At 35.7% G+C, this 20,100-nt stretch overlaps 1 protein-coding gene across 3 annotated transcripts in view; it reads left to right on the forward strand.

Moving 5' to 3' along the window:
- SEC24A (SEC24 homolog A, COPII coat complex component) overlaps positions 1 to 19,545 on the forward strand; it is a 63,834-nt gene extending 44,289 nt beyond the window's left edge. For all 3 annotated transcript variants that reach the window (XM_059059909.2, XM_059059910.2, XM_059059911.2), the window contains 8 exons: positions 1,715 to 1,888; positions 5,196 to 5,306; positions 7,244 to 7,419; positions 11,551 to 11,688; positions 14,188 to 14,292; positions 14,614 to 14,706; positions 15,872 to 15,975; positions 16,619 to 19,545. In XM_059059909.2, the coding sequence (XP_058915892.1) occupies positions 1,715 to 1,888; positions 5,196 to 5,306; positions 7,244 to 7,419; positions 11,551 to 11,688; positions 14,188 to 14,292; positions 14,614 to 14,706; positions 15,872 to 15,975; positions 16,619 to 16,733 (1,016 nt within the window). In that variant the 3' untranslated portion in view covers positions 16,734 to 19,545. The remainder of the gene's footprint in view (positions 1 to 1,714; positions 1,889 to 5,195; positions 5,307 to 7,243; positions 7,420 to 11,550; positions 11,689 to 14,187; positions 14,293 to 14,613; positions 14,707 to 15,871; positions 15,976 to 16,618) is intronic.
- Positions 19,546 to 20,100: the final 555 nt, after the last annotated feature.

Here is a 20,100-nt window from a genome sequence, read left to right on the forward strand (position 1 = left end):
ATATACTTTGTTTTTGTATGTACAGAACTACATCCTCCTTTTTTTCCTGATTACTGTTGTAAAGTTGGTTTTTATTTCACAAGCAAAATATATACCTGTTATTTGTAAAAACTGAAAACATTATTGATAAAGCTAAAGTCCTCTTGTATAAGCTTGTGTGTGTGTGTTATTTCACTTTCACTCCATCCTTATGTAGTCACTATAACCACATTGTGGTAATGCTAAGTTTTTCTATACATTTACATACATATGTACCTCTCCATGGAGAATATATAGTACAGTGTAGTAGCATAAATAACGTACATGTTTTCAGCAAATCTTGAAGATCTAATAATATTACTTTATGTAGATCTGTCTCATGCTTTTTAACTTCTACCCAGTATTCAGTAGAATGTAAAAATCACAATTTAGTTATTTTCCTACTCATTGTCATTGAAGATATTTCTGATTTTTTTTGTTATGCTTAGTTTTTTTTTACACATACGAATTTGGCACTTAATTGTATCTATAGAATAAATTATTCTTTTTTGAGTTGTCAGTGTGAGCAAATACCAGTTGTGAGATTTGTTAGTAGAAACACTGTTACAAGGATATTTTACGAGGATATTCTGGGATAAATTCTTAGTTATGGAATTACTGGAGTCAAAGTAAGTAGCCATTTAGAATTTTGGTAGATATTGCCAAATTATTATTGAAAAAAGTTTTTTGAAAACTTGAATTCATTTAGGAAGATGTCTTTTATTCCTTCCACACTCTCACTAACTACTGTGTATTCTTTAATATGATTCTGCTTCCAGTTACAATGTGTGGGTTGTTTTTCTCCACACTACCAAGCAGTTAACTCAGTTCTTACATCGTCTATGTAGAGCTAACATCAGATCCCACATGTTATGGGTTCAGTCTCCCAAGACTGTCTCCCATCCTTACCCACCCCCACCATCCCATTTAAGAAGCCAGTTGCAAGTCCAGTTTGTTAGCTGTGCTTCTGACCAACTGGCTATAGATTGGATGTTCCAACAAATCCCTCCTTTGGTTGAAATTATTGGCTAGAGTGGCTTATAGAACTGAGAGAAACATTTTAATTACTAGATTACTGGTTTATTTTTAAAGGATATAACTCAAGAACAGCAAAATAGAAAAGATGCATAGAGCAAGATATAGGGAAAGGGAAAGGGCATGGAGCTTCTGGAGCTTCCTTGATCTCTTTGAGAGCTTCACTCTCCCCAAATCTCTATGTATTCATAATCCCAGAGCTCTCTAAAGGACCCCATCCTTTTGGGTTTTTATGGAGGCTTTATTACATAGTCATGACTGATAAATCACTGACATTTGGTGATTGATTCAACCTCTAACGCCTCTCCCCTCCCTGGAGGTAGTGGTGGGGGGTTGAACTGGAAGATCTAACCCTCTTATCATATGGTTGAATCCTCTGACAACCAGCCCCCATCCTTAGGTTACCTAAGTGCTTTCCAAAGCCACTTTGTTAACATAGCAAAAGATACCTTTATGACTGTCAACACTTAGGGAATTCTAAGGGTTTTAGGAGCTCTGTGCCAGGAACTGGTAAAGACCAAGTATATATTTCTTATAAACCACAACATCACATCTAAACTTTTTAATTTACTCTGTGCTATTCTGATAAGTGACAAGGATAAAATGTAAATATCTATATGTAGGTGTATATAAATCATTTTGATATATTTTTCTTTTCTAGGTCTTTCCATTCATACTTTCCATGGGAACTTCTTTGTTCGGTCCACAGACTTACTGTCTTTACCCAATGTAAACCCAGATGCTGGGTATGCAGTACAGATGTCAGTGGAAGAGAGTCTTACTGACACTCAGTTGGTTTCCTTTCAGTCAGCACTCTTGTATACATCCAGCAAAGGTAAGCTTTTTGTTTGTTTTACTGTGGCAAAAACACATAACATGAGATCTATCCTCTTAACAAAATTTAAGTCTAAAATACTGTATTGTTAACTATAAGCACAATGATATAGCAAAGGTAAGATTTTTGATTTGGCCATGTAGTCTATGGCTTGTGATAAACTCCTTGAGAGTCTACTTAGTGTCTGAAATATGTTCTGGTAATACAACAGTCAATAAAACTGAATTAAAAGCCTTTTTCTCTTAGTGCTTATTCTAGTAGGGAAGACAAACAATAAAGAAGATACATAAGTAAAATAGTAGTATGTTACATAGTAATATCAGTTAAGGAGAAACAGAAAGCAGGTGAAGGGTTTAAGAAGTGCTTAGGGGATTGTTTTTTAAGATAGGGTTGCCAGGAAAGGTCTCACAGAGGGTGACGTTTGAGTTAAGTTTTGAAGGAGCTCAAATGGAAGATAAACACTTTTTAAGCGTATAATTTGTTTAGTACTAATTAATTTGTAATGTGTTTTGTCCTAAAGATGATGTGAAGGCTGGTTAAATTTATTTTTATTATTTTAAAGATTCACAGCTCTCACCCTATTCTGTTGTGTCTCCTTAAAAAAGGTTTTGGAACTGTTTCTGTGCTATGTCTACTGACCTTCACAGCCCCACCAAAATCTATACAAAGTGTATAATACAGATATTTTAATGAAAACCTTTAGTATGAGAGAAGTCCAGTTTTTGTACTGTGATTGTAATATTGCATGTCATAAATGTGAAAGTAAGATGGATTTCTGTCTCTAGGTATCATTTTTTATTTGACAGAAGAACATCCCAATCCTTTTTCTGCTCATTGATTTTTCTTAACATTAAAAAAAAAAAACTAGGGGCTTCCCTGGTGGCGCAGTAGTTGAGGGTCCGCCTGCCGATGCAGGGGACACGGGTTCATGCCCCGGTCCAGGAAGATCCTACATGCCGCAGAGCGGCTGGGCCCATGAACCATGGCCACTGAGCCTGCACGTCTGGAACCTGTGCTCCACAACGGGAAATGCCACAACAGTGAGAGGCCCGTATACCGCAAACAAACAAACCAAAAAACTAATAATATATAATTGACCTATGGTAAAATCTACCATTTTAATGTATAGTTCCACAAGTTTTGACAAATGTGTGTGTGACCACCACCACAATTTAGGTATCATATTCTGTTCCATTACCCCTCAAATCTCCTTGTGTTTTTGTAGTCATTTCTCTCCCATCCCCAGCCCCTAGCAACCATTGATCTGTTTTCTGACCCTGTAGTTTTTTTGCCTTTGTAAGACTGTCTTGTGAATAGAATCATACAGTAGGTAGCCTTTTGTATCTGGCTCTTTCACTTAGCATAGTGCATTTGAGATTCATCCATATTGTTTCATCCAGCAGTAGTTATTTTTTATTCCTAAGTAGTATTCCACTGTACCCAGTTTGTTTATTCACTTTCCAGTTGAGGTACATTTGGGTTGTTTCCAGTTTTTGGCCGTTTCAAATATAGCCCCTATGAACATTTGCATGTGGATTTTTGTGTGAGCATAAATTGTGATTTCACTTCGGTTAATACTTTTTCAGTGTTTTTGATGGATGGCTAGGTTGTATCGGTGAGCTTATGTTTAACTTTTTAGGAAGTTGCCAAACTTTTCCTAAGTGGCTGTACCATTTTGCATTCACCAGCAGTGTATGAGAGTTCCAGCTGCTCTGCATCCTCACCAGCATTTGCTGTTATCAGTGTTTAGTTTTTGTTTGTTGTGTTTTGTTTGAGGTTTTTTGTTTGTTTTGTCTGTTTTGCCATTTTAATAAAGTATAGTGATATCACTTTTAGTTTTATTTCATGTTTCCCTAATAACTAACATTGGATATCTTTTTATATATTTACTATTTGAAGTTTAGTTTATTTCTAATGTTTTGTTTTTATGGAAAATGTGATTATAATATCTATCCATGTCCACAAATCTTTGTCATTTCTGAAAATTTCCCTGAGATGGATTTCTAGGATTGGAAATAAAAAGTATAGAGATCAACTGTTTAGAAAAATCTTGGTATTGTCAGATTGCTTTTCAGAAATATTTTACCCGTTTGTAGTCCCATCCAGTGCCCTTTTCATTTCAGTTTCTGATTTTGTGTGCATGTATCTGTGTGTGCCTGCATCTATGTGTGTAATCGTTGTTGTTGCCAATATGATAGGCTAAACATTGTACCTTATGTCTTTTAGTTCTCAATGTTTTTATCTAGACAAGAAGCACTAAACAATGTTACCCTTTTTTGTAGATGTCACTTCTCTTTAAAAGTTATTTGTATGAGCTCCTCCTAGATACAATTACTTTAGTCTTCATGTGTCCCTGCAGGTTGTAGTGTGGGTATCCTCTCTAGTTTTTTTTACTTGTTCTTTTTCTTTGTTGTTCAAGGTCTTGCTCATTAGTAATTTTTTAAAGATTGACATGATATTTGATATTTTATGGCTCTCAAAAGATTTTCATTTTTGTTTCTTGTATTTATTGATTTTTATTGTTGTGGGTAATTACCAAAGAGGATGTATTGTGACTATGAGTTGATTTCTTTTTTTTAATGAAAGCTTTATTTGTTTGTTTGTTTATAATTTGGCTGTGCTGAGCACTTTAGTCTATTACTTTTAAATTTTTTTCCTGTGATTAAAAAGAAACATAAAATTTCTCTGGGGTTTCCCTGGTGGCACAGTGGTTGAGAGTCCACCTGCTGATGCAGGGGACACGGGTTTGTGCCCTGGTCCGGGAAGATCCCGCATGCCGCGGAGCGGCTAGGCCCGTGAGCCATGGCCACTGAGCCTGCGCGTCCGGAGCCTGTGCTCCACAACGGGAAAGGCCACAACAGTGAAAGGCCCACGTAGCGCAAAAAAAAAAAAAAGAAAGAAATTTCTCTGGACTTTAAATATCAAAACAAACTCTAGAACACATCTTGGAGTAGTGTTGTCTTACAGTATGTATATTTTCCCAAAATTGTGTTTATGAAAAAGGATAAAGTAACCAAAAAATTCAGAAAAGAAATTTTTAAGAAGCTAGCATGTTACCATCATTTGGATATGATCCCTGTGGTCTTTTCAGTAATACCTTGAAGAAAAATAATTTTGTAGTTAAAAAAAAACAAAAGAAATAATGCTTTAGAGTTTTCACGAATTAAAGTTTTGATACTATCCCTGCTTACTATACATAACCCTGTTTGGTTCCAAATTGAAAAGAACTGATTTTTCCAAGTAACTTTAATACAAACTTTTTTTTATAGTGCTGTCCTTCACTATCATTTGTATGTTTTGTCCAAAGGTGAAAGAAGAATTCGTGTTCATACTTTGTGTTTGCCAGTAGTTTCAACTCTAAATGAAGTCTTTCTTGGAGCTGATGTTCAAGCAATTTCAGGGTTATTGGCCAATATGGGTAAGAATTGTTATCACCTATTGCAAATATATTGCAAGTAGTAACATTTGAAATGTCCACATAGTTTTGTTTTCCTTTAAATAATTAGCTTTACGATTTCAATATTTTGGATCCGGTGTATGCCTGATAAGTAAATGGATCTGCTGCAGATAACCTGATCTTTTTTTTTCTTTCTTTTTTTTTTTTTTAATTTAAACAGCTTTATTGAAATGTAGTTTCAGTTTATTGAGATACAAGTGATATAACAATCACTTAACCCATTTAAGTATACAATTCCATTGTTTTGAGTATATATACAGATTTGTGTGGCCATCACCTCAATCCAGTTTTAGAACATTTCTGTCACCCCCAAAAGAACCTCATGTCCATTAACACTTACTGCTCACTCCCTTTTTCTTCCCTCACTGGCCTTAGGCAACCACTAAACTGTTTTCTGCCTCACAATCTGCCTGCTATGGACTTAAATAACCATGTTTTCCTTAATGTTTTCCATCTCAGATAGAGTTGCTTTCTTGGATTTTTTTTTTTGATCCTTTTTTCAAATACATAAAGCTTAACATCATTTTGTTTCTTGCTCCCTTTCTCCTTCAGAGATGACTACCAGTGGGTCCATTTGCTTCAAACTCAAATCTGCCTATAATAGGAATAATTACCTATTTTCTTGAATTTCCTATTGGGAAAATTTTTCTTTAATGGAACATGGTAAAGAATCTAACCTCACTTTAGTCTCATGTGTTGTCAAAAGTTAAAAATTGTGACCTAAGAAATTTGAGGGTCATTGCCTTTATATTTAGTTAAACTGGTATGTTTTGGTAACAGTGTGATTATTATTATTTTCAGCAACAACTGTCTATCAGGCAGTATTTGTGGATTAAAAAAAAATCTTCACAACAAATTATAGTTCTGTTATTAAAATTGGTTGATCCCAATATGTACTTTTTTCACATTTTGTCAAAATCTTTAAAATCAGGATGTCTTCAGTTGATAAAGTCTTAGAGTTACTGTTGATCAGGTAAACAGTAGTCTTCATTCTTTCTTGCTTATGTACAAATTTGGTCATAGCAGTTAACACCTCATTGAGTGTATTTTTTTAAAAATCTTTTGGCCATGCTGCGTGGCCTGTGGGATCTTCGTTCCCTGAGCAGGGATTCCCCCTGCATTGGAAGCGTGGAATCTTAACCACTGGACCACCAGGGAAGTCCCTCCCCTAGCACAGGCTCCGGACTCACAGGCTCAGCGGCCATGGCTTATGGGCCCAGCCGCTCTGCAGCATGTGGGATCTTCCCAGACCGGGGCACGAACCCGTGTCCCCTGCATCGGCAGATGGACTCTCAACCACTGCGCCACCAGGGAAGCCCCATTGAGTGTATTTTTGATAGCACGTGAATTGAGTTTAGTTATAGTTTGAGAAGTCTTCAAAACAATTATAGTGTTTTTAGTATTGAAGAAATTTTTTGAGTATAAAGAAAAGCATAAAACAGTGTGGCATGACAGATGATGAAGATCATCTAAATAGCCAAGAGTTCTTTCAATAAATATGAAATAAAAATTCTCTGTGTTAAGAAAGTATGTGTGTTTAATTGCAGGGTTTTTTCTTTCTCAATGATACATAAAATAAAATGGTGGGTTACAATTAATAACATCTTAGATTTGGCAAAATACAGTTTTCGCATTTTACAAGTAAGGATACTGAGGCTCATGAAGGTTAAATTACTTGCCACATATTCATACTGCTAGGAAATAGCAGAAGAACATTTCAACACAGGTTGGTTTGATTTTCCAAAGTATGTGCTTTTAACTGCTATGTTTGGTTCCTTGCGTATGTAATAACTTGAGAGAAAAATTTGTATAATTTTAAAAAACTTTTCTTTCCTTAACAGTGGGGTAGCTAAACTTCTATCTTTTTTCTCTTTTGTCCCTACCTCAACCTCTGTTAGCTGTTGACAGGTCTGTGACTGCCAGTCTGAGTGATGCTCGGGATGCCCTAGTGAATGCTGTCATAGACTCTCTTTCAGCTTATCGTTCTTCAGTCCTAAGTAACCAGCAACATGGACTTATGGTTCCTTTTTCTTTGCGGCTTTTCCCACTGTTTGTGTTGGCTCTCCTTAAACAGGTAAAAGAATCAGTATCAGAAACTAACACAGTGAAAATGTCAACAGCCAAAGTTTTTGTCCTGTGAACCACTAAACGTTGTATATATAACTTTACATCAGTTAAGTTTTCTGAGGACAGGGACCTTAACTCCTATTGTATCTTAATGGATTTGTAACCAAAAAAATTTACAAAATACTGATTTAAAGTATGTGCCTTCTTTGTAAGAGATGCTCACTGATGAAGTATTCACTGATGTTATCAAACATGCAAATGATCGGTTTTCCAGTTTTTCAAAACAGGAACTGTATATTTTACCGCTACAGCAACAAGTCACACACGAGATTCTTCTTATGATGCTTTCCTGCTCCCTACAATATTTCAGCCATATTTCATTTCTTTTTTTTTTGTAGTGCAATTACTATTTATTTATTTAGGCTGCACTGGGTCTTTGTTGCTGTGCACGGGCTTTCTATTGTTGCAGCGAGCAGGGGCTACTCTTCATTGTGGTACATGGGCTTCTCATTGCAGTGGCTTCTCGTGTTGAGTACAGGCTCTAGACGCACGGGCTCAGTAGTTGTGGCACACAGGCTTAGTTGCTCTGCAGCATGTGGGATCTTCCTGGACCAGGGCTCAAATCTGTGTCCCCTGCATTGGCTGGTGGATTCTTTAACCACTGCGCCACCAGGGAAGTCCCATATTTCATTTCTTAATCTTAGAAATGCCTTCTTATACATGTGTACCTATTTCCATGATCTACATTATGCTCTCCTATCCTTGTCTTTGAGCTCAAATGTTGTCTCTCTGGCAGTTGCCTTTCCTTCTATGATCTGGTAGCTCTTTGTGCATATATTTATTTATAGAGGACTTTAAAAAAATATTTATTTTTTATTTTTTAATTTTTTTATATTATTATTTATTTGTCTCCCCTGCCTACCTTTTGCCCATACCCCTGGCTCCTGAAAAAAGAAAAAAAGGAAACTCTAGGGCTTCCCTGGTGGCGCGGTGGTTGAGAATCTGCCTGCCAGTGCAGGGGACACAGGTTCAAGCCCTGGTCTGGGAGAATCCCACATGCCGCGGAGCAACTAGGCCCGTGAGCCACAACTACTGAGCCTGTGCATCTGGAGCCTGTGCTCTGCAACAAGAGAGGCCACGATAGTGAGAGGCCTGTGCGCCGCGATGAAGAGCGGCCCCCGCTTGCCATAACTAGAGAAAGCCCTCTCACAGAAACGAAGACCCAACACAGCCATAAATAAATAAATAAATAAAAATTAAAAAAAAAAAAGGAAACTCTAGCCTGGTGGAGGAGGCTTATTTTTCCAATGTCCAAAATATAATGTCCTTAGAAAACAAACATGGTTACCAAAAGGGATAGCGGGGATTAGGGGAGAGATAAATTAGGAGTTTGGGATTAACATACACATTACTATATATAAGATAGGTAAATAACAAGGACCTACTGTATAGCACAGGGAACTGTACTTAACATCTTATAATAACCTATACAGGGCTTCCCTGGTGGCGCAGTGGTTAAGAATCTGCCTGCCAATGCAGGGGACACGGGTTCCAGCCCTGGCCGGGGAAGATCCCACATGCCATGGAGCGATTAAGCCTGTGTGCCACAACTACTGAGCCTGTGCTCTAGAGCCCGCGAACCACAACTACTGAGCCTGAGTGCCACAACTACTGAAGCCTGCGCCTAGAGCCTGTGCTCCACAACAAGAGAAGCCACCGCAATGAAGAAGCCAATGCACCACAACGAAGAGTAGCCCCCGCTTGCCGCAACTAGAGAAAGCCTGTGCACAGCAACGAAGACCCAATGCAGCCAAAAATGAATAAATAAAATAAATTTATATATTAAAAAAAGTAACCTATACTGGAAAAGAATCTGAAAAAGAGGAAACAATCACTTTGAGGCACACTTGAAACTAACACATTGTAAATTAACTATACTTCAGTTAATAAAAAATGTCTAAACTTGTAGGCTTAGTATAACTTTCCCTTATAAAATTTTATTAAAAAGCTCACGTTAACAGATCACCTGGGGAACCATTCCAGATTCCAGGATGAATTAAGGACTGCTCTTGTCAATTTGTATACTTTCTGAACTCCAGCATTGGCCTGTCAGGTGTATGTTGTCTCTTCCAGGCAAGAAGGGCAACCTGTTACGCATTGATAGAAATAGCTTTTGAATATACTTCTAGTTTCTTTAACTCAAATTATGTATTTCCACTTCTGAATATAATGTAAATGCACAGAGGTTACATAAATACTTAAATTTTAACATTTAAGAATCTGAGCTCTTCCCTCTTCAGGTCTTTCATTAAATGCTCTCCTTCACTGAGGCCTGCCTTCCCTCATCTCCCCATTTAATATGCAGTACTCTCATCCCATCCCACCCTGACATTCTTTATCTCTCTTTCTTCCTTTGTTTTTCTCCGTAGCACTTAACACTGAAATACCACATATTTTGCTTGTTTATTATTTACTTCTCCCTTACTAGGATTTTTGTCCACAAGGACAAGGATTTTTAACTTGTCTACCACTTTGTCCCTGCATCTAGAACAGTTCTTAGTACATAGTAGGCACTCAGTAGATATTTTTTGAATGAATAAATGGAACTTCTTTCATTTCCCATAGTACTCTTTCTTTAAGAACCTTATCTCTTCTTGCTTATTTATAGTCAGTGCATTTGGGTTTTTTTATTTGTTTTTAAAAAAATATTTATTTATTTATTTGGCTGCACTGGGTCTCCATTGCGGCATGCAAGATCTTCGTTGTGGCATGTGGTATCTTTAGGTGTGGAATGCAGGATCTAGTTCCCTGACCAGGGATTGAACCCAGGCCCCCTGCATAGGGAGCACAGAGTCTTAGCCACTGGACCACCAGGAAAGTCCCAGTGCATTTGTTTTAAGGCATACTTTCATTGCTGTTATCTCTCTGCCTCTTTCTATTCCTTTCCATCAATAGAAATGACTAAAACCTTACCTCAGAACTTCATTATTCTTCATGGAGCTGATATTCCAGTTGAAACTCACAATTACTTATTATCTGTATTGTGCTAAGCAGTTGTCTTCAAATTATTAATTTTCCTGATTGATTTGTGAGCTTTGTTACATTATTTAATTTCTCTAACTGTGGGAGAAACAAGGGTAGTTAACCACCATTAATCATCACCCAGCTTTTACAGAAACTTAGATCTTTGGTCCTTCATATTTCATACATGTCTTTTTTTTTTTTTTTTTTTTTGGTACGCGGGCCTCTCACTGTTGTGGCCTCTCCCGCTGCGGAGTACAGGCTCTGGACGCGCAGGCTCAGCGGCCATGGCTCACGGGCCCAGCCACTCTGCGGCATGTGGGATCTTCCCGGACCGGGGCACGAACCTGTGTCCCCTGCATCAGCAGGCGGACTCTCAACCTCTGCTCCACCAGGGAAGCCCCATGTCTTTATTTTTGTCATCTGCAGTATAACTTTATCCTTCTTGCGATGTTATTTAGATTTTTACATCACTATTGCTATATGGTAGATAGAGTGTTTAGATCGATTTCATTGATTAGGAAACATGCTGGAGAGATTAAATGACTTTGCCATGGTCAGATAATTAATTTGTCAAGACTTTCAGGTGAGGATATAGCCACGATTTAATAGATGTGTGTGACTTATTAGGTATATATATATATATATATATATATATATATATATATATATATATATTTTTTTTTTTGGCTGCGTTGAGTCTTCGTTGCTGCATGCAGGCTTTCTCTAGTTGTGGTGAGCAGGGGCTACTCTTCGTTGCGGTGCATGTGCTTCTCATGCGGTGGCTTCTTGTTGTGGAGCACAGGCTCTAGGCACCTGGGCTTCAGTAGTTGTGGCTTACGGGCTCTAGAGTGCAGGCTCAGTAGCTGTGGGCTTCGTTGCTCTGCGGCATGTGGGATCTTCCCAGACCAGGGAAGATCTGCCTGTATTGGCAGGCAGATTCTTAACCACTGTGCCACCAGTGAAGTCCCAATATATATTTTTGAAAGAATAGTTAACGGTAAATTTGTTAATTCTGTCTGAAGATATTCTTTTAACAACTGATATTTGCAAAATTTTACATGTATTTGTTAAATACCTTTTCTTTTGTTTAATGGGGGTATTTTTTTTGTTATAGAAATCATTTCAGACTGGGACAAATGCATGTCTAGATGAACGCATTTTTGCTATGTGTCAAGTGAAAAATCAGCCTTTGGTTTACCTTATGCTCACAACTCATCCCAGTTTGTATAGAGTTGACAATCTCTCAGATGAGGTAAGATTGATTCATTTTTTAGTTGCTTTTACTTAAAGGTTTATAAGCCTAATTATATTGAATCCACTGCAGAAATGAAGAAAGATGTTTTCTTTTGTAAAGCTTTTCATTTTATTCCTATATAAAGAAATTTTGGTTTTGGGAAGCTCCTGAAAATAGTACCTTTATTTAAGTTATTAAAATAATAAACTTTACTGTTTATTTCAGACAGATCTTTAGAGCAGATCTAAGTAAATGAAGAGATTGTCAGATTGACCAGAGCAACCTATGATTTATTTATTTAAGCAAATTGATCTGAAAGGAGTATCCCTAGAGTAAAATTACACTTAATTTAAATACCTCAGGTCAGTGTTTAGTGTAATGGTGTTCCTGAATTAAAGAGAAAATATTTATCTAAGTTGTAACATTATTTTTCCTTGATAGGAAATTAACCTGAGTTAAAGCTACAAGCATGAAAATGTTAAATCATAACCTTTCTTCCTACATTGTGATCAAATTAGGATATATATGTTGGAAGTAATATTTTGGTTAAAACCTTTTTGGAGTTTAAAGATTTTAGGATACCTTGCATAATAAAGGAGAAATTGCCTGTGAAATTTGAGGTAACTTTAGCAAATGAAAACTGTTGATGACATTATTAGTTTGTATTACAAAAATAATAACAAGATTAATCCTGTGTTTGACAGGTTCAACTAACTGGACCTATCTTTTTCTCACATTAAAAAAAAGGCAAATTAGCATAAAAATACAGATGCAATATATTAGATGTGTATAATACGGAAACCACTAGAAAGAAGAAAAATAAATCACTCATATACATTCAAAGACAAGCACTACTAGGACTTATGGTGGTTTATTTATCAGGACTCTCTTTTTTGCAAGTAAGCTTAGGAAGGAAAGGGGACTGATGTGGCACTCAAACACAAACCACACAAAAGGCTTAGGGTATAACTAAACTCAGGTCTAGCTCAGATTCATAGACTCTCTTGCATTGCCTTATTCTTTCAGATTAGCCTTTTCTACAAGACTAGAAAAGTGAGCCACTGATAGCTTCCCATCTTTATCACCAGAGAAGGACAAGGCTCTGTTTTCTTAGTTCACATTAATTTCTGAACGGCTGTATTTAAGTTATAGTCTCTCTTGCTGCCCATACACCCTAAGGCCAGAGATCTTAAGGTGCTGTGATTAATAGTTCCTGGTAGAGCTAAAGTCTTATCAAGGTAGTACCCCTTGACAGGTCAGTATTTTATTTACTTTCTCCTTTAGATAAGGTTAATTAAGTACCAAGTTTTAGTACTTAAATCAACTTTTGGTCAAAAATGAATAGTTATAAATATTTAAAGGTGAGTGTGTGTGTGTGTTTTAAGATGGCACTACTGTACTCAATTATAAATGAAAACCTTCTATTTCTGGCCTTAATAAATATTAAATTGGAGAGAACTATTAAAAACTCATTTGCATTAGACTTACTCTTCCCTCAGGATGTGTACATTGATCTAAGCCACGCAATCATCTGTTATTATTAACTAAATTCCAGACTTTATTTGGATCTCACTAATGTCATTTATCCATTCAGGATACATGATGTTGATTGCATTTATTGTATTAGTTTTTAAAATAATAATTAAGATCAGAAATTATTTTGGCTTTATTGGGATTCATGGTGACTTTGTTTAGATAAGGGATACATATTTCTTCCTCTTCTTTAAATTTAAATATGAATAATTGTGATTTACCTAAATAAGTTCCAAAATCTCAGAGGTAACACTCATTAAAATTTTTGTTTAATTGTGGCTCCCTGTTACCTGTATCTGAAAGCTTTAATCTTTTTTTTACTTTATGTATTTATTTATTTTTAACATCTTTATTGGAGTTTAATTGCTTTCCAGTGTTGTGTTAGTTTCTGCTGTATAACTAAGTGAATCAACTATATGTATATATATATATCCCCATATCCCCTCCCTCTTGCATCTCCTTCCCACCCTCCCTATCCCACCCCTCTAGGTGGGCACAAAACACTGAGCTGATCTCTCTGTGCTATGCGGCTGCTTCCCACTAGCTGTCTGTTTTACATTTGGTAGTGTACATATGTCAGTGCCACTCTCTCACTTCGTCCCAGCTTACCCTTCCCTCTCCCCGTGTCCTCAAGTCCATTCTCTACGTCTGCGTCTTTATTCCTGTCCTGACCCTAGGTTCTTCAGAACCTTTTTTTTTTAGATTCCATATATTTGTGTTAGCATACAGTATTTGTTTTTCTCTTTCTGACTTGCTTCACTCTGTATGACAGACTTTATGTCCCTCCACCTCACTACAAATAACTAAATTTTGTTTCTTTTTATGGCTGAGTAATATTCCATTGTATATATGTTCCACGTCTTTATCCATTCATCTGTTGATGGACACTTAGGTTGCTTCCATGTCCTGGCTATTGTAAATACTGCTGCAGTGAACATTGTGGTACATGACTAAAAGCTTTTAATCTTTTGCTTAATTCTTTAGGGTGCAATCAACATCAATGATCGCACTATACCTCAGCCACCTATTCTTCAGCTTTCAGTGGAGAAGCTGAGCAGGGATGGAGCTTTCCTCATGGATGCAGGCTCTGTGAGTAGTCTTGACTGCGCTGGATTTTTCTCCCTGCATACTACTACCTTCATTCCTCTTAATACCTCTCTTCCTTAACAGATTATATGCTATTTAATCTGTATATTTTTGTATTGGCCACTTCTCCCTGCATGGTCTCCTTTCATGCCAAGCATAAAATGTCTCATCATGGTAAATGGTAGTTATCATTACTTCAGTTGAAGGCTGTACAATCTCAGTAAACGTACTGTTCTGATCTTTTGTAACATAGTCAGTGGTTAAAGGTAAGTCAATAGCTTACGGTTAAGCCACATCTCAAAATAGTTTTCTTCCTGTCCCTAGGTACTAATGCTTTGGGTTGGAAGAAATTGTGGACAGAATTTTCTCAGTCAAGTTCTAGGAGTTGAAAACTATGCATTAATTCCACAGACTATGGTAAGATTATGTAATTATGGTGATTATAATAGGCTTAAAGGCATTTCAAATGTGGCAAAAACATGAACATCCTATTTTGAAATCATAGCTATATTTTAAAGGCATTCTTTAGGTTATTTTGCATCTTTGACTGACTTATTCTTATGTGTGTGTACTACTTTAGGGAGAAAGTAAAGAATTTGGTTTAATGGCCAAAAAAGTTTGCTGCTGTTGGCATTAGTGTTAGGGCTTTTTTGTTTCTGTTTTGTGTTTTTGCAAGTGATTTCATTGTTCTTTGGCAGGGTCCTTTTAACCGCTGCTTTGGAGTAAGAACTAAGCTAATTTCCACACAAGCAAATGACTTGTGACCAGTGTCAGTTGGATTTATATTGATTATTGGACAATGTAATAGTGGACTCTCTGTCACTAGCTCTGTGACCTTGGTCAAGTTACTAACCTTGACTTGACCAGGTTTGTCAAACCTGGTCAAGCCTCGTTTGTAAAATAAGAATGCTATTGCTTACGGAGGAGTATTTGAAATAACACATGAGAAAGCATGGTGAAACTATGTACCATTTGGATAGCTGTGAATTTTAAAGTTAGAATTAATTATAACATGGTCTTATTTCACATAATATTTTTCAGTTTCAACTCTCAGTTTGTCACCAGCTTTGGAATATGTTTTATGTCAGCATCTTTTCATATTTATGGGTTTAACTTCATTTATAAAAGTCATTATGAAATTTATATATTTAAAAGACATATATGTCAGGATTCTGTCTAGGATAAGCAGTAGCTTAATGGCTGGTCTGGATGACTAGGCATTTTAAGTAATGAGGAGATGAGAAATGGTTATATTTGTAATAACTGCCTGAATGGATCAGTTAATTCTAGATGTTATAATGTATAGTCTGTGGCTACTTCAGTGGAACAGTGGCAGAGTTGAGAATTGCAACAGAGACCAAATGACCTGCAAACCTAAAATATTTATTATCTGTCCCTTTAAGAAGTTTCCAACCTCTTACTAGAAAACTGTGGTATGCAGAATCTCAGGCTCCTCCCCAGACCTCCTAAATCAATGTCTGCAGTTCAGCAAGATCCCCAGGTGATTCATATACAAGATGAAGTTTGAAAAACACTGTAGATGATTAGAATAAGTTGGATGTTGCTGGTTTTTGTTTAATAGACAGACCTTCCAGAACTTGATACACCAGAATCTGCCAGAACAATAGCTTTCATCTCTTGGCTTAGAGAACAGAGACCATTTTACCCAATACTTTATGTAATAAGGTAAGTTGAATTTGTCATTTACTGATAGTGAAACAATTTGGCCTTGCAAGGACCTGTTTTGAGTCCTTGTGACTCAAATATGTGTGACCTTTTGCTTAAGCAAACTCTTTATTGATTGATTGATTGATTTGGCCACACTGAGCAGCTTACAGGATATTAGTTCCCCAACCAGGGTTGGAACCCGGGCCCCAGCGGTGAAAGTGCGAACTCCTACCCACTGGACCGCCAGGGAATTCCCGCAAACTCTTTAGAAGAATATAGAAAAAAAAAATTTTTTTTAATAAATAGTACTAAGTTATGCTTTATATCCAGTTATTAGCAAAATGTGTGTCAAAAGCTTTGTGACAGGGCTTCCCTGGTGGCTCAGTGGTTGAGAGTCCGCCTGCCGATGCAGGGGACGCGGGTTCGTGCCCCGGTCCGGGAAGATCCCACATGCCGCGGAGTGGCTGGGCCCGTGAGCCATGGCCGCTAAGCCTGTGCGTCCGGAGCCTGTGCTCCGCAATGGGAGAGGCCAGGGCAGTGAGAGGCCCGCGTACCGCAGGAAAAAAAAAAAAAAAAAAAGCTTTGTGACTGACAAATCCACTGTTTATGTCACTATTACATTTTGTCTAACGTATGTAAATATTTGTCTTATATTCCTAAGGGATGAGAGTCCAATGAAAGCAAACTTCCTTCAAAACATGGTAGAAGACAGAACAGAATCTGCATTATCATATTATGAATTCCTCTTGCATATACAACAGCAAGTGAATAAATGAACAAATGAAGATACTTAGTAATTTCTAAGGAAAGTTACAATAATGCAGAACACCTGAAAATGTGTAATACTTTCCTTTCCTATTAGGTTTGTGGACTAATGTGATTATATGTTCTCACTGTGATCTCAACAAACTATAGCAAATAAAGGAACACAGCAAACATGCAACTCTGAAATACTGTATTTTTCAAATCAAAATATATCTACATATGATTGGATACCTTTTTTCCTTTGCTGCCAATTATGTTTGAGTTGTTATGGATTGAAATAAGACAGTATTGCAGAGGCAAAGTACATTTTGTAAAATAAAGACTTCTGTGTTCCAAATGTATATTTCTCATTTTTTTCTGAATTTTTGGCTGCTACATTTAAAACCTCACAAGACTAAATGTTGCAGGGAAGTTACAAATCCATTGATAATGATCTTTTTAAAATCAAAAAATTTCTTAAGTAAATAATATGTTGGAAAACTAGAATCCATCCCCCACAATTGTTTTTTTAGGAAGAAAAAGGATCATTTTGTTAACTAAAACTAGAGTAAACTAACTCTAGTCTAGCTCGAGAAGACTATGAAGTGATACAGTCAAGCTTTAAAATCTGTCAGTATTCTCTATACTTGAAGAACAAAGTCCCTGATTTGAAGTGAAGTACGTGGTTTTCTGATTTGACTGCAGAAGACTTGGTTGGACAATGTCTTATTCTGCAGTGAAAAGAATCTGAGCTGTCTTCATAAATACGTTGGGACTGGCAATGATAATAAGGAGATAAGTTATCTTGATCCTTTAAGTGGGTTTTATTTGGTACATTTTTGCTCTGTGATGTGTAATAAAAGCATTATATTGGTGAAATGAGTATGAATGAAAGAAATTAAAGGTTTCTTAAATACTATCTCAAATGCATCAGTAACATTTTTCTAAGGAGTTTAATAATTAAATTGGAAGCTGCTCATAAGATTTATTCTTGGATATTAAAAATTAAAGCATGAATGCCACTGTTTGGTTTAGTGGATATTAAGACTACACAAATCTGATATATGAAAATTACAAAAGAAACTTCATTCCTGAACATGCTCAACAAACTGCTTTTTTGATTTGGCCAGAGAAATATTATAGTCAAAACTATTCAGTGAATTTTGTTTACAAATAGGTAAATTATACATCTGTATGTTTAAAGTGCCGTGATAGAATATCTTCAAAAGAGTTTGGTCCAGTTTTCACAGATTGATCTTGTCTTATATGAACTTCTTAAAGTAAAAGTTGTTCATGAGTAGTACTTGATGAAAAGATTTTTGTTTCTTTGTTTTAATGGGTTAGAAAAATGTGTTTACAATCTTGATCTCATATGATCACCAATGAAATAGTAACTTTCAGGTTTACATCAATATGAGCTGACTTTAACTGAATTGTTTTGGGGTAGGGAAGAAACAGGTCCCACTAGAGTATATACTACTGCTTGCCAGCAAGATCAAAATAATTGTGTTGTATAAAAATATTATCTCCCTTAAGCAGTGTTAAGGTTTGTTTTCAGTATACAAGTGGTACATTGAACTGGAAATTTTCTTGAAAGCTGCTTCATTTATTAGGAAGCAATTTTCAAATTGTAGCTAGTTAGAATACATTTATATTTTCCCCTCTTCTGAAGAAACTGAGTCATTATTATGCACTGATGTTTCTTAAAATAACTAAAATTCTGTTCATAATGTGAATTTTAAATGTTTATATTGTAGGTTCTTTTTTAATAGTAGTAAAGAATCTTCCAGAGGGAAAAGTTTGTGCTCCTAGGGACAATAATCTTCCTTGTGCCTCACTTTTATCCCTAAGTGGGTATGACTCTTGTTATTACAACATGCTTTGTTAGTGTATTATACAAATTTACTTTAAAAAATTATTTTAGATATTGCATAACATGTGCAATCCAGAATAATTTTATAATAGCCAGGTCATAAAAAACATAACTTTAGTAAGGATTCACAATATTTGTTCTCCCAGTAATGAGGGAATGAATGAAACTTTTGGAGATATTGATATGAAGCAATTATTTTTTGCAATATTGAATGTGTTGTTTAGTTTTGTTTTTTTTTAATTAGGGCACTACCTGCTATCTCATCTTGTATTACTTTTTGATGTAAAGCAACTAATATTTACACTATGCCATTTTTTTTTATTGTAGTTGTAAATTATGAAAGATCCTTGAATTTTCTACAGATCTGCAACTACTAAAATAACTGACAAGGGCAATCTTGGTATTTAAATCTAAGCATGGCAGTTCTACCATAAAAAGTACTCTATTTTTCTAATTTCTAGGATTTTTAAAATAACATTTCTGTAAGTCTGGCACATTAATATTCCCTCAAGCTGTAGCATTTATTTTAGTTTGCATATATTTTATTGTTTTAATTTAATGTAATATATTGAGTCTAATAGACTGTTTTACAATAATTAGAATAAAAGATTTTCTTCTAATCAAAGATGAATAACAGCTGTTATCTAGGGGACCACCAAATGTGATTTCAATATTTCGTTAACTATTACAAATATAATCCTTATATAGAAATTTTAATTTTGTAAAGTAGTGTATAATACTGTAACATTAAATTCTTGTTTTCAAATTCAAAAATGTATTGATCTTCAATGTGCTGTGTTAAATCTTGCTTCTCTGAAACGTTAGAGACAAGATGTCTTCCTTTTTACAGTTTGTAATTTTCACTGTTTTATTCCTGTAAAAACAAAGTCATTTGTAACCCATGCAAATAACCGTTTGAACTGTGCTAACTTATCAATTTGGCTATTCAATAAAGTTAATTGAAACAGCTTACATACTGTGATTAGTTATTTAAATTAGTTATTTAAATTGGTATGAATAACTTGACAGTCACTGAGTAGTGCTGTTTTGCACCCAAATTAAGTAAATGGAAAACTATTGCTGAAGGTTCTTTAAACCTGAGTCAGTGTCTGGGAAGGCATAATCCAAATTCTGGATGCTCACTCTTCAAGAACAGCTAGGTTTAAAATTCTAGATTGAAAGAGTTTTCAATTTTTTTATTCTCAATATGTTTAAGATACTACTCCACTGTCTTGTGGACCCTTTTGTTACTGATAAGATGCCTATTGTAAGTCTAATTGTTGTTTATTTGAAGATAATCTGTTAGCTTTTAAGATTTTTCTTCTATCCTTAATATTCTAGTTTTAATACTCTGAGTTTACTGTTTACCTTTCAGAGCATGCTTTAATCTGGAGATCCTTGTCTATCTTCAATTCTGGAAAATTCTGTTATTTTTTAAATTTTTATTTATTTTTAAAATTTAGGTATAATTGACATATATTTTCTCTTAAAATATTTGCTTCTGTCATTCCCACTATTCTTTTTTT

Source organism: Kogia breviceps, chromosome 4 (assembly GCF_026419965.1).
Source record: "Kogia breviceps isolate mKogBre1 chromosome 4, mKogBre1 haplotype 1, whole genome shotgun sequence".
Lineage (NCBI taxonomy): Eukaryota > Metazoa > Chordata > Mammalia > Artiodactyla > Physeteridae > Kogia > Kogia breviceps.